At 42.8% G+C, this 15,054-nt stretch overlaps 1 protein-coding gene across 1 annotated transcript; it reads left to right on the top strand.

Moving 5' to 3' along the window:
- Positions 1-2,483: 2,483 nt before the first annotated feature.
- LOC142761627 (uncharacterized) lies at positions 2,484-8,283 on the top strand. The gene is made up of 6 exons (XM_037415801.2): positions 2,484-2,633; positions 3,230-3,384; positions 3,892-3,975; positions 5,199-5,237; positions 6,960-7,010; positions 8,155-8,283. The coding sequence occupies exons 1-6, from the start codon at positions 2,567-2,569 to the stop codon at positions 8,182-8,184; spliced, it is 426 nt and encodes a 141-aa protein (XP_037271698.2). The 5' UTR covers positions 2,484-2,566; the 3' UTR covers positions 8,185-8,283.
- The last annotated feature ends 6,771 nt before the right edge of the window (positions 8,284-15,054 follow it).

Raw genomic sequence — 15,054 nt, 5'->3', positions numbered from 1 at the left:
CATATGTAAACGGAATACAACATACACAACTTACCTAACTAAACAGGCATTTTACAAAAACAATGTCTACATATGCACAATACATGGTAAACGAAGAACACACAAATGAAATGTAGAGATCAATATGTCAGATATACATAGTATCTACAAGGTATTTGTATGAGTACTAAACAAAGATTAACCTACCAATCCCAGGCAGGCCTGAAAACAAGCCTTACACGTCTCTCACAGATGAACACAAAACGGCAGGACCAGTGTCGAAGGAATTCCTCCTCACCCAGAAAGAAGAGTTCCTCCGACAACACAGATATTATTTCTTTGTACAGTCGCTCCAAAATCGGGAAGAGAGCACGGCGGCGACGACCTGCTGCAACAGCTTCACAACGGTTACGCCAAAGACAGTAGGCACCAGCAACAATGAGAAGGCAGGCAAAGCGGCCTCGAGAACAACGTCCAGAAGAAACAAAGCGGTTTACTCCGAGGCCACGAAATCCTGCATGCACAGCCCTCCAGAAAACACGAGCAACGACACATTGCCTTAACACATGCTGATTTGTTTCCCGTAGGGAGCAGTTCGGACATGTTGATGACTGGACTATTCTCCACCTTTCTAGTCGGTCAAGGGTAGGAAGAACGCCCCACCCAAGCCGCCACATGAAGTCCCGGAGGTGGCTAGGTAGAAATGATGCCGTCAGCGTGCTCCAAGACACACGACTAGAGCGAGTGCGCCGTGCTGGAGGAACTAACGGGAGCAACAACGCGGCTGTTGTGTCAACGATAGAATTGTCTAACACATCTAAATCAGGGCAAGTCGACTGGATATGACGAAAAAACGCGACAGCTGTTGCATAAAACGAAGGATGTACTAATGATTGTGGGCCCTGATTAAGGCGCACATTAGGAAATAAATACCGAAGGTGAGTGCCTAGAAAATAATATGCCAGAGTTCGCGCGGGGGATCCCTCTCCTTGTACGAGGCGCAACAGGAAGCGCAGGGCCAATAGCCGGCAGCGTATTGATACTGAATGGAAAGCAAAACCTCCCTGGGAACGCTGCTGTCCTAACGCCGCACGAGAAACCAACTCAGTGCCGCCAGACCAAAAGAAGGAACACAAGGCAGACTGTAATGACCTCACGATGCGTAAAGGCGGCTGTTCCACGTGAGAAATGTACCAAATGCGACCGCAGAACACAGTCTGCGCAAGATACCTCCGCTCAAGAAGCGGGAAATTGAATTCCTGGGCGTTCTCAATTTCTTGTTTTACTTCATTATTTCTTTTTTGGGGGCGAAGCTCCTTAGAGCAGCACCAGTTCGTTCCTCGTAGCCGTAGTAGTAGTGTGTAACTAGTCTAACATTTTGACCTCGAAGGTGGTGCCGGTGGGAGATATCTTCTGTGCGTTGTTGAACAATAAAAAATTCGCAGCGTGCGCGTTACCTAAAAACCGAATTCTCCTGTCTCTTATTCCCCCGTTGCAGCCATTGGCATGTACATTGAGCACTATCTGACCAGAAAGGGTTGCTACGTTATACTCGCTGGGCGTAACCTCCTCGGTTTCAGAAAGGTTTAGCGAGCGTTGGGCCGCAGTGCCATGATTACAGTGAACTAGTATATACCATCAACTCGAGGTGGTTAAAGGTGGGAAGTAGACACGAAGCGCAAGCCGTAAGAAAGTGTGCGTGTGCCTCCTCTCGTTCAGTCCTTGGAATGTCCGCTGGATGGCGGTCCTTCTATATGAGGAATATATGATGAAAAGATGTGATATGGTGGTACTTGGAGTGTTGAATAGGTGGACGAACGGACACACAGACAGATGCATGGACGGACGTACGGATGGCTGCATGGATGGATGGACGCATGGACGGACGCAGGAGCGGATGCATGGACGAACGCAGGGACGGGCGCACAGATAGACGAGTGGACGCACGAACAGACGCACGCACGGACGGCCACACAGACGCACACATGGACGGACGGAAGCAAGAACGAATGAACGGAGGGATGCTTCGCCCTACTCTCCATCATTCACTCCGTGGATATGCTGCCATTTTTCTTCTTATCCCACGCCCTCTCTGGGGAATATTGCCCACCACATGATTCAGCCTCAGCCCTCACTACGCAGGTTTAGTACTGCCCAGCAGCTGGTGTCATGGAAAATGGCACAAATCATTTTGCAACAATGCGTATACCTTATGCAACACAAGTGCACCTTCGTCATAGACGATACCGCGGCGATAAGACAGTGGTGCTACAAGTAAAAAAAAGAAAAATAACAGGCAGAGAAAAGCGTAACTTAGATCACTGTCTCTGTTACGTGTCTAGTTTATGGCGTTCTGAGCAAACATTTCAAAAAGGTGAGTTGTCAGGTTTTTTTTCTTGCTTTTTTTCTTCATCGAACCGGGGGTAGCAAAGTCAGATGTCTTGGTGCTGTTCTGTATAAATTCAGTGGGTATGGCACAACAGATCACATCTGCGTTCCAGCTCTGGAAGACTTTGCCTCGGGCCGTCGCTGCTTCGATCTTGACTCGCCACATCGCTGAGTATACCTCGAATTGCGTCAAGGTAACATGAAGAACCACGTTGTCGCTATCTTCCTGATTCTCTGCTTCACCTCCTCCATAGTGAACGCCAACCGTAAGTACATCATTGCTCACTCACATGCAATATTGTTAAGTTCAAGATCATGCAGAACTGGGATTGCACTTTGCTTGTTACCTCTATAAGTAATGGCTGGGGTTTTACGTGCCCAAACTGCAACAGCGTAGTGTTTCAAGTCGTTCATTGCGACTCCGTAAATTTAGACCACCTTGTTTTCTTAAACTGCACCAAAATTTACACACCAGCCTCTCAAATTTCGGCGTCCATGGTAAACGTGGCTACCACTGCCACAATTGATCCTATGATCTTCGTGTAAGCAGCCGGGCTCCGTGGCCAGTGAATCAGCGATGCGGCTACTTGTTAACTAATTCATCTTTGCTTGGCGCGACCGATTCAGACCACAAGTAAACGGTCTTTAAGTAGCTAACATTTCTGAAATTTCTGATAAAGCACCATGAATCAACACGCATAGAGAAGAGGCGCTATTGCATGAGGCTCCCAGAGGCGAAAGGCATTCGCATCGCGGTTTCAAGGGTGAAACCAACATTTTTTTTTCAACTTTGTGAGGACGCCCCTAGGCAGGCTCATTGTCTTTGCCACTGTGCATTCCTTAATCAGTCTCAATCGCGCAGAGGACGTGGATGCCATCATCAAGGCCGTGAAGAAGTTCGTTCAAGGCCTCCATCTTGACGAGGAAGAGTCTCAGAAGATCCTCAGCAAGATCAACACAGCACAAGAGGAGTGCCTAACAGAGGCCGATGAAATAAACCCGGCAATCATCAAGAAGGTTAGTGCGCTGAGTGCAGCAGTGACATTTATGACATAGTCGCAAGCACTCCTTGAGCTCAAGCAGCAGCGTGGCCAGAAACTTTTCAGAGTGTAGAGGGGGGGGGGGGATGAACTATATTTTACATGTATCACTGCTTGCATTTCCATGTGTGCGTGTTACATGTGCTAAATTGAAAACATTGCATGGCGAAGCCACCAGGGGGAGGGGGTTGTAGGAGGCCTCGAAGCTCACTAAACCCCGTCACCTCGCGGGTGAGCTCAAGCATTGCAAGTACGGACTACCTATGTATTTTTGAGCTGTCATTCAATGCTATCTATCTATCTATCTATCTATCTATCTATCTATCTATCTACCTATCTATCTATCTATCTATCTATCTATCTATCTATCTATCTATCTATCTATCTATCTATCTACCTATCTATCTATCTATCTATCTATCTATCTATTTATCTATCTATCTATCGAATGAGGGAAATAAATCTGAATCCTACTGATTTGCAGCTTGTTAGGGAGGCCATTCCAGCAGTGATAAAGTGCGTTGGCAGTGTCGCAAAGGAAAAGGATCCTCAAGTGAAAAAAACTAAGGTGTGTACGAAACCTCCATCTAAATACTTTGTTATCCTAACCGAAGCACTCACAGTTATAAAAAAAGTATTGCTTTGCAAAAAGGGAAGCTTATCAAACTACACTTGCAATGCTGGTTTACCAGATATACTATCCTGCCCTCATCAACTCCTCAGTGTGGTCGTGAAGTCAGTTGCCCAGGAGTATCACAATATGTTTTGATGTTTTATGAGCCAGAACGAAAGTAATCTTTTACGAAATATGCCGTGAGTTACGACTGATTAACTTTGGCCACCGGATATTCTTTAACGTTTTGTGAAATCGAAGCTCGAAGGTGTTTACTTCGCGACCGTTGAAGTCAAACGCGTGACTTCAAGCTTAGCCCCTCAACACGTTAACCTGGTAAGCCATCATTGCGAGTGAATATCTTTTGCGAAGCGTTTTGGACCCTTCGGCTGTGATTCTTGACTGATACATCTATAAGTAGAAGAAGGAGATTTCAAAGTATCTCAAGAAGCTCACTCGGTTTTATCGGCATCCGTAAACACCAAGGATTGCTTATTGAAGGTTCTGTGTTAGTAACATGCGATCAGCAGTATGTGTACTTTTCTTTGAAATTGGTGAAAAGTAGCGCAGAAGCAATGCATCAACTTGAAAAAAGCTTTATAAAGATCCCGTGGCACACCTTCTAGAATGATTGTAGTTACAAACTAGCCTGATTTGGGGCTCTTGGGTACAACTCATATTCTGTTATTTTGTGGTGGCCTTGGGCAACAAGACCTGATGATATTGACGATCCTGGTAAGATTGACACAAACTCACAAAGGGGGATAGACGAATAGTCAAGGGAAATTATATGGTCATGCTAATAAATTTTTCAAGACTTACTCACGCGATGACATATCTAAAATGAAAAATAAGGAAGAACTTATGTCATTTACCTTTTCTTTCCTATAGAGTTAGTTTTATTCCAGTTGTAAGCACGCTATACTCGTTAGCTCATTATAAAGCAACAAAGCAGATCATCAGCTCGATAAATATACAACGATTGTCGGGTATTAACGTCCCAGACCCACCATATGACTGAGAGACGCCTTAGAGAACCATTCCGTACAATTCACTCACCTGGACACGTTTAAAGTACACGTAAATTGAAAACATGGTCATCTCGATTAAAATTTGCGCTGTTTGATAGTTCATGATGAACGGCGGCATCACTAATTCTATGCCCCTAAATTTTTCAGATCATCGAGTGTGTATCAAAGAAGGCGGACACCTTCAAGGTAAGTTGCACGAGCACAGCTTTAGGGAAGTGCTTCATGAACAAATTCACAAATTTCAACTTGCGCAGTGGTTAGCTATTTTCCGCTCTCTGTTTCATAGAGCTTTAACAAATACTTGATGTGACTTTATTGTGCCATGTACTTTATAACGCAAGTCGGTGTAGACAGTGCGGGCACCCTACAGCGGCGAAATGACAAACAAACAGGAGGCTCGTTTATAAACGCCTGGCTGCCCCGAAATCCAGATTATACGTAAGAATGAAATGGCTACTGTCGAACCAGAAAAACTGAAGATCATCCTAAACACAGTTTAGACACAGACTGGGACAAGACTGGTGCAGTAGCGAGCCTTGCTTAACAAGTACCTTGCTAGGCGTAGAATAAAAAAAAAACAGCAGTTCTGTTCTAGTCTTGAGAAAGACCTGTCTGCTTGTGCAAACGTCGGGTCGACAACTCAACTCCAGTTTACGTGTTTTTTATTTTATTGCGGAGGGGGTAGTGGTGTAAAAAAAAAGCAACTATATAAAGTGAGCCCCCCAACGCTCTTCAACAAAGTGGGACACTTCAGCAATAGCTCAAGGGGGAAGAGATAAAGAGGCATTATTATAGATAAAGTAAACGTTGGGAGACAGAGAAGTTTGTGGACGAGGCACCAATTGGCGAGTGGTCGTCGAAGAGAGAAAGAACACTGCGGACGGTACAACAGTGACCCGTGAAATCCACCGAGCGTGACAGCATCTGCATTACAAGAAACGATATTGCTTTGCGTTGCGCTGCACGTGAAACCGAGATGTTTCAGCTTTCTCCAGCTTGGCACTCAAAATCGTAGACTAGAACGACATAAACTTCGTTAGGAGTCGACGGCTCTGCTCGACGCTGCCCATGACATCCGAGAGGCCACGGCAAATTGACGGTTGCCGACAGTAGACGGCGTTTACTGCTAGCAATTAGTACGCATTGTTTCGGATTGAAATGTTCTGTTAGAGTCCACTTTTCATATATGTAAATTCATAATTTAACCTGCGACTCTATATTTCACTGAAAACAACCAATCGCGTCATCGTGTCATGGCCCGTTTAAGCATAAGCGTGCGCAGGGTTCCCCAAAGGGGGGGGGGGGGGGGGGAGGGTGCATTGTTTTTCAGCCGTATCAAGTCAATGTTTTGGGCCGGCTTTGTGCCCCCCTTTCTATCCCTTCCCTATAATGTCAATGTTGGCACTGGCTTCGCCCCCCCCCCTCCTTAGAACGCCTACGCCTTTAACTGATCCGCAAGGCTATATCTGGCTAAGGCTCTCTGGCAAAACTCTGCAGTGTGGTAAGAGTTGGCTGCCTGCGAATGACCTGTTCTATACTACGTGATGTGAGGACCAGAGTTATCCTGAAGTGTCGCTGCAGAGACAGTTATACGTGTAGGTGCTATGAGGCGATTGCTGGTTGGCTGCGAGAATGTGCTGACCTATCTCTCCGGTGGTCTCTGCAGTTCTCTTCGTAGTGACCACCATGTGGAAAAGCATGTTCTGCGGCTTTGCTTGCGATGCTGCGTGACGAAGGTTAACGAGGCTTGTGAATGCAACGAGAAAACGGGTAGATTGCGAGTTTTGAATGTTCTCGCTGCGTAAGGAGAATATGCTTCTTGTTTCAATTGAAGACAGTGCACTCACACTAAATGTTTCAGTGTATGAAATACATGTTTCACTGCATGTTATCTCAATCACATTGCAGGAGACCAGTGGTATGACAGATGAGGAAAAGCAGAAGTTCGGTGATGCCCTGGTGAGTTGTACGCCTGTTTCGTAACGTCACCCGTTTTGAAAATCGTGTACTACGATGAATGCGTTTCCTTAACTTGAAAAAGGGCATCATATATATATATATATATATATATATATATATATATATATATATATATATATATATATATATATATATATATATATATATATATATATATATATATATATATATATATATATATGTGTGTGTGTGTGTGTGTGTGAACGTTTATTCGAAAAAACAGTGTCGTTGATAGTTTTGCTTAATTAGTGGGCTCAACAGACTTTCGTAACCGTCACTATTCGGAGATAAGGTTGCATTGGTCAACATTTACGACATACTAACAATATTCAAGAATAATCTTATAAAAATTAACAACTATCTTCACACTTTCACCTTTGCCTTGTTGTGATCCTCCGCGTACCTAACATTTCGACAAAAAAAAAGTTTACCGGCCACAATTGCGTCATAGCTGAACTACAGCAACGAAATTAAAAATATCACGGGGACAGGTATAAATTTACAAGAGACGACTTGGAGGTGCGAGTCATCAAAGTTAACTTTGGCATCAGAGATTGGGAGGTCAGGTCTTTTTTGTTTCACACGCCACTTTTTTCAGAGCAGGTGTCTGTTGTGTTGTGGCTGATGATGGTGACGATTTTTGAAGCCAATTTCAATGTTGATGTTGAGGTTGCTGCTGCTGCTAGTGATGTTCCTCACATGTCAATGCCTCTAGATGTCCGCATTTCACGTCACATGATACACCAAGAGCCGTAAGCTACGTATTGCTCGCAGGGAAAATATAAAAGTGAAATCTAACTCTAGGAATAAATATGAGTTCCACAACACGTTGCCAGAAATACTAACTGATGTCACATTTTGTGGAAAGTATATCCAACGTATGTATCAACGAAAGGCTTTAATGATGAACGTTTGAGCAAAATTCGGGTAAAGAATAACATTTTGGTATTGTGTAGTACGTTTTCAGGCTTGCTGAAACGGAGTAAACATACATTCAACGAAGGGCCTCCCCCACCACTCTAAAAACACGCTGTATGATGATGTGTGTATACTGAAATGGTTCAAGAGATACTTTTTGGACAGATCTGTCGCACAAATTTCTTTTTTCTTTTTTGTTTTTCAGAACTGCGTCAAAAAACTCATAGAAGAATAGTTTGAAAACTGCTGCGTGCCGTAGAAGAGACCTGAGTGCTTCAGTGAACTTAACCGAATGCTGAACAAAATAAAACTTGAAGGCAACGAACCATGGAAACGAAGCGTCTTTCGTATCCTCACAAGGATATGTTCGTGTTCAGCATACATGAAAGCAGATCTAGCTGGCAGAAACGCCTTGATAATGGAAAATGTAAAGTGTCGCCATGAGAGTGGTCGTGATATTGTTTTGGGGAGAGCAAATCAGTGGTGCATTTTGGCTGGCTTTCGGAGAGTGTTGACCTGGCAAGTTCTGGCGTGGCTCGAGTGGAGCAAGTGCTCCTGTAGCAATACTGGCAACACTCTGTCGTCGACGCCCACAATTACTGCCCAGCTCGTCATTCACTAAAACACCAAAAATTAGTGTTTCAGAGCATCATGATGTCGACGTATACAGTGACTTAAAACAATACATATTCTTTTGAAGATGGTCGGGTTGATTTAAATGAAATGCTGCACATCACGTTAATTGGAATAATTGGGGTGACCAGGGGAAGTGCCTCAGCCAGGTTCACCGACGTTTCGATAGGAGGACCTATCTTTGTCAAAGGCGTCATTTCATCTTTTGCGTGTTAGTTTTAAGGGGGTAAGTAGTGACGTCATCTCCTCGTGGTGGTGCGTGGCCCTGTTGATAATCACCGTCTAAAAAAAAGTATAAAGCAGATAAGTGCACAGAGTGAAATAAACGTGGGCACTCAGTCGTGGGCGAAATCCCGTCATACGCGATGGCCACCGTCTTCCTTGTTCAAGGTACCAAGTTAATCTTGTACATATTAATATTTATATCAACTTAGATTCGCATGATGTAAGAGATACCGTTCGATATGATGCGAGACTCGCAGGATCCTTTCCGTACTTTAGTACTCGCACCACCCATGCTGTCTTCCAAAACATGGGATCTCTTCCGCGCTCTAGACATGATTAAATATGTCCAAAAAGGCCCTTTTTCGCTCATATGGCTGATTTGTCAACATTTTATTGCTGATCGAATCGGGACCCACGGCACAGCGTCTTCTTAATTTGCTAAGTGCATATCCAGCTCTCGAAAGGTGAATGGCGTATCCATATTTATTCTTAGGTTGTCACCGACTATAGGCACACTGTCCGAGCACTGTAGGGCACAAAAATCAATCATATAATGCAGCAACATGACAAGCTGAGCCAGTTGGATTACGTTAATAATTGAAAAATTTGTTGAAGCACACAAAAAAAACAGACGGACAGAACAGGCTGACAAGGACAGCGCTTGCTCTCACAACTGAAGTTTTATTATTCAGAAAAAGAATTTAAAGTGGTTACATGGTTTTTCGCGCATGTGAAACAGAACATGGTGCAACAGAAACCACTCGTATAGGGATTACAAAAAATTGTCAATGTTATTTTTCATTTATTTTATTTCGCAAGCACCACGTGTCGAGGTACGCGTATTTTTTTTTTTATTATGCAGCACATTTGTATCTTGGCTAACACGGTCATGTCCCCTCTTTCGGATGTGGTAAGATTCCACTATCTCTCGTGTTAGCTGATCCCTATGTGGAAATAATTTGTCCTTCTCTTTAAACACAGTTTAACATGCGCAGTTTCTGCAGTGATCTGGAAGAGGAGTGTTGCCCGATGCCTTAACAGGTCCGTGGCGTTCTCTAAGGCGGTCGCTCATGCATCTTCCTGACAGCCCTATGTAGACTTTTCCGCAAGAAAAGGGTGTTATATATACCACTCCCTGCACGCACTCCACGATCATGTTTCTGTGAAATACGGAGCAAGCTTCCGAACCTGATTGATTGATATGTGGGATTTAACGTCCCGAAACTACCATATGATTATGAGAGACCCGTCGTAGTGAAGGGCTCCGGAAATAATCTTTCTAACCTGTGGGCTTATGAACACGGTTGTAACGAAAGCCACTGTAAATTTAGAATGTTCCGAAATGAGTACCCTGCGCACACGGCATCCAGGATCGCAAATGGGGCAGCGTGTGACTGCTTCAGCCTTCTGTCGCGGACTCAGAAAAGGAGCTCATACGAGTTCGCAATGTCAAGCAAAAGTTGCATACAGCACGGTTGATTGCATGATAAATAGCCCATTTGGATGGCTCTTGAAAAAACCGGTATGTACTAGAACTTGCGCTACCTGCTCGGAAAGGTTTTTTTTTTTTTTTCACTTTGGCTTTGTCCTGAAATAAGTGGAAGGAAAAAAATACGCGGAACCAGTGGAGCGTGCTTTCAGCTCTACTAGGAGCTTCTCTGCAGGAAAAGAGGTTTTCACTTGGGAGGCAATTACATATTGTGGGCCATTTCCGATTAGAAGAAGTACGCGAAACACGTGCTGACGTGTGCAAGAAAGGACTTTCAGTTGGTGTTGCAAGAGCGCAATACTGCGGAACGACTTCTTGTCGCGGAGTACCATAGAATGACAGCACCAAGAACCTTCCAGGAATGGTGTGCTGCACTGTAGTCGCACTGCACTAAAGAATTGTTGCAGTGCTATCAGACATCCCGAGGTCAGTAGCAAAGCGATGACGTCATTTTCCGAAACAAGACTTGGCACCTTGAAGTTTCTCTTAGCGTTATAAGTCTCTGGCACAGTGGCGAGACGTGAAGTTGAAGCCCCTGTTGCTGCCAATATTGCTGATGTGTTACTGCATTATTATTACAAGTGCTTTCAGCTTTCGCCGTAAACTGCTAAGAGCTAGGTCTGCTCACTTTCTCCATCTCTCTCTCTCTCTCTCTCTCTCTCTCTCTCTCTCACACACACACACACACACACACACACACAACGAAACTGTCACAGTTACTACAATAAATGTGGCCCGATTGTGGAGACCAGTAGCGTAGCAAAAGAAATATTGTTCGGGTGGGGGGAGGGGGGGGGGGGGCGAGGGGACGTACAAGCGGGTGACTTCAGTCATACCATAAGTACATTTGTATCTGTTTTTTTATGTGTGAGCGTATGTATTCACATATGTACAACTGAAAAATACCTGAAATGCGGAAAAGGGGGGTTAGCAGCTTCTCCTCCTTTCCTGACTACGCCGCTGGTGATTTCACTATTCCCAGAGGAGCCATCAAGCCGATAAAAATTGTACTATGTAAAATAGTATACCACGCGCGCTACATAAACGAGGCTGCAAAATCGGCTACCAGTTCTTAATATAAAGTTGTTACTCACTTGTGCAGTCGTATGACGGGCTTTGGGTCTCAGGAAGCAGGCTGCTCTTCTGAAAACCAGAAAAAGGTTAATGATTTGTACTAGAATAGCATTTATCAGTGTACTGCATCAATGCTACTAGCACGCTATAAGACTTGTGTACTGATCATGATTAAATATCTTTATTAGGCGTATAAAACGCACCTTCTCCAGTTTCAAAACTCCGCAGGAAAGAAGAATTTGTTACTTTAAATCTATAAAGCTGGATGGATCTTCACGAAATCACCCTACTGACTCCATTCCTTGTAGTCTCTTTCTGTTAACGATGAAACGTAGATAATAACACCATACTTCTTTCGATTGCTCTATAGAGAGCCCCAAGTTGCAGTCTATAACGCTGGTCAGTCGGCTTCTGCTGAAGACTGTTCTTGCGAGTGCGTCATGCCGCTTGAGTTACGCAGGCCAAAAACTGGTGGACACACATAATTTAAAAAATTTTATTTCTCAAGTTTAAAATATAACACCTTCTAGTACCTTCAGCTACATTTAGCTAATGCATAGGGCTTTCAAAAGAGATATTGTGCATATTTTTATTCAGATCATCAAGACAAATATTTTTACACTGAATACATAGCTTTTACCAAAAGAGGAAAAGCCCAAAATTTTTTTCCAGGGTATTCAGTGCCTAAATTATTCTTATTGTGCACCATGTTGAACAGGCCACCAGCACATATTACATTTGTGTCCCTTCAGTTTGCATTGCTTCCGTAACAAAATCTCAAACTCGGCAACTCTATGGAATACTATATGGAATACTGCTCGTGCAAAAAACCCTCGAAGAATTGATATACATAACTTTGTCATTATTTTTACAGTTAGATCACTTAACTTGCCGCAAATACCACTTCATTGAACGGATTCCAAAAACGTGTTTAAAACAATTGCCGTTTGATGCCCTATAGTTCAGTGGGGGCCAAACTACAGACTCTGATAAATAGGGAGGAAATTTTGGGCAAGTGAAATAAACGACCAGAACAAATTTTGTACATCGAGAAGCACGTGCAAGTTTTTTTCAGCGATATTCTTGGTGATCAAGAAAACGCTGGATTATTTGGCACTGAATCACCCCGTTACCTTTAAGTAAACTTATGCTCGCACTTCATAAGTATACTATACAACTCTAAAATTGAACTAATACAAACTTCTTTATATAATGTTTTATGTATTTCCATTGAGATCTCGTAGAATTTGAGCCAACCCTCAAGTTCAGCTTATGTTGAACGCAATTTCTTTATGCTCCTTAAAAAACATATACTTGTGCCATAAAACAGGTGTCTGTAAGGTTGCAAGTCAAGCCCAGGGGTGCAGTCATGAAAAATGGTTGAACAGGAAATGACGCTTGAGACTGACGTTCCGAGAAGTGAACTTGACTTCATCAGGGCAATAGCGGCGTTCTTCAGCAGCGTGGATGTGTACGCTGTTCTCACTCCTCCCTGTAGGAGTAGAGTAGAGGAGGAGAAGGTACAACTATTGTGCTGTTTGAATTGTACGTCCATGTACCGCGATATGATTACGGGGAACGACTTAGTCTAGAGCTCAAGAAATGTGGACTACCTGGGGTTCTTTGAAGTGCACCTGAATGTGAGCACACGGGCCGTTTCAGTCTCATCGAAACGCGAAGTTTGAGCCATCAGTCGAGCATTGTAATCACAAGACACCGCGGAGGGGGGTAGAGGAGGAGAGAGCACCGATCAAAGCTGAGCCAACCATGCGATCTTGATCGCTTCGTTCCGCCACCGTTGCACTGCTAACTTTTACACTTCCTACATGAAGAGATTTCCTATGCGTATCGATGACACCGCGTAATATACTGTGCCTAGGCACAGGATTACGAAATTTAAAAAAAATTATATATATATATATATATATATATATATATATATATATATATATATATATATATATATATATATATATATATCATCATCATCATCAGCCTGACTACGTCCACTGCAGGACGAAGGCCTCTCCCATGTTCCGCCAGTTAACCCGGTCCTGTGCTTGCTGCTTCCAATTTATACCCGCAAACTTCTTAATCTCATCTGCCCACCTAACCTTCTGTCTCCCCCTAACCCGCTTCCCTTCTCTGGGAATCCAGTCAGTTACCCTTAATGACCAGCGGTTATCCTGTCTACGCGCTACATGCCCTGCCCATGTCCATTTCTTCTTCTTGATTTCAGCTATGATATCCTTAACCCCCGTTTGTTCCCTAATCCACTCTGCTCTCTTCTTGTCTCTTAAGGTTACACCTACCATTTTTCTTTCCATTGCTCGCTGCGTCGTCCTCAATTTATATATATATATATATATATATATATATTTATATATATATATATATATATATATATATATATATATATATATATATATATATATATATATATATATATATATATATATATATATAGATATCTGCTCTCTTCTTGTCTCTTAAGGTTACACCTACCATTTTTCTTTCCATTGCTCGCTGCGTCGTCCTCAATTTATATATATATATGTATATATATATATATATATATATATATATATATATATATATATATATATATATATATATATATATATATATATATATATATATATATATATATATATATATATATATAGAGAGAGAGAGAGAGAGAGAGAGAGAGTTAGAGAGAGAGATATACAGGGTGTCGCACATATGTTGTGCCAAGATTTTGAAAGCGAAAGGCACTTAGGAAGCGAATTGAAACTAAGCGCATTTTACTCGCACTAGCCTGTAGGTACTCGGGCTTTTTTTTTTTCATTTCCCCCATACCTATTAAATAATAATATAATAACCTATTTTTTAATTATGGGCTGGAAACCCAAAATATGAACACTGATATATAGAGCACTTTCAGATATCACTGACCGAATTGTTGCCTGTACGATACGTCTAGCGCTGTTATTTTTTCCATGTTGTAAGGAAGGCCTATAGCAGCACTATCGCAGTGCCCTCGCATTCCGTCACACGGCTTTTTTTAAATCAATTTCGCGGCTTTTTTTTACAAGGCGGAAAAAATAACAGCGCGAGACGTATCGTACAGGAAACAATTTGTTCGGTGGTTTCTGAAAGTGCTCAACATCTCATTGTTCATATTTTGGGTTTCCAGCTCATAATTAAAAAAAAGGTAATTCAGAATTATTAGGTAGTTAGTATGGGGAGAAATAAAAATTGCCTGAGTACCTACAGGCTTGTGCGAGTAGTACGCGTTTGGTTCATTTCACCCCCTAAATGCCTTTAACTTTCAAATTCTTGGCAAGGTCGGCTGACACGTGAAAGAAAAAAAATAAACTACGGGGTGACTGGCTGACTAGATGTACTGACTGGCGGCAAGAAGTGAATTAGGCGAATGATGGTCATCGTCGCTTCAAAAGTGTCTCTTTACCCGAAAAATCATTTCGACAAGTTGTCGCTTAATGTGTGTTTTTTTACACGTCAGTTATACACATCATCAGTGCCGTCAATATTTTTTTTCCAGAGAGTCTTTGCACACAAAATGCGCACTTCAGGCCCTGTCAAGAAGGACAAGTCCCTTCATTCCGAGAAACTAATACAACGTGTTTTCTCAGGCCACGTGCCCTTTATTTTAGAAGCGTTTCTTGCCGGGCTAATTGG

This window comes from Rhipicephalus microplus, chromosome 9 (assembly GCF_043290135.1).
Source record: "Rhipicephalus microplus isolate Deutch F79 chromosome 9, USDA_Rmic, whole genome shotgun sequence".
Classification (NCBI taxonomy): domain Eukaryota; kingdom Metazoa; phylum Arthropoda; class Arachnida; order Ixodida; family Ixodidae; genus Rhipicephalus; species Rhipicephalus microplus.
Note: the sequence above shows the minus strand (reverse complement) of the source record. Positions and strands in the feature narration are given on the sequence as shown.

Excerpts from the sequence above, each read along its gene's own strand:
- LOC142761627 (XM_037415801.2), top strand. The coding sequence starts at position 2,567 with ATGAAGAACCACGTTGTCGCTATCTTCCTGATTCTCTGCTTCACCTCC. Across the intron at positions 2,634-3,229 it reads CTCCATAGTGAACGCCAACC|AGGACGTGGATGCCATCATC; the intron begins GTAAGTACATCA and ends TCAATCGCGCAG. Across the intron at positions 3,385-3,891 it reads ACCCGGCAATCATCAAGAAG|CTTGTTAGGGAGGCCATTCC; the intron begins GTTAGTGCGCTG and ends ACTGATTTGCAG.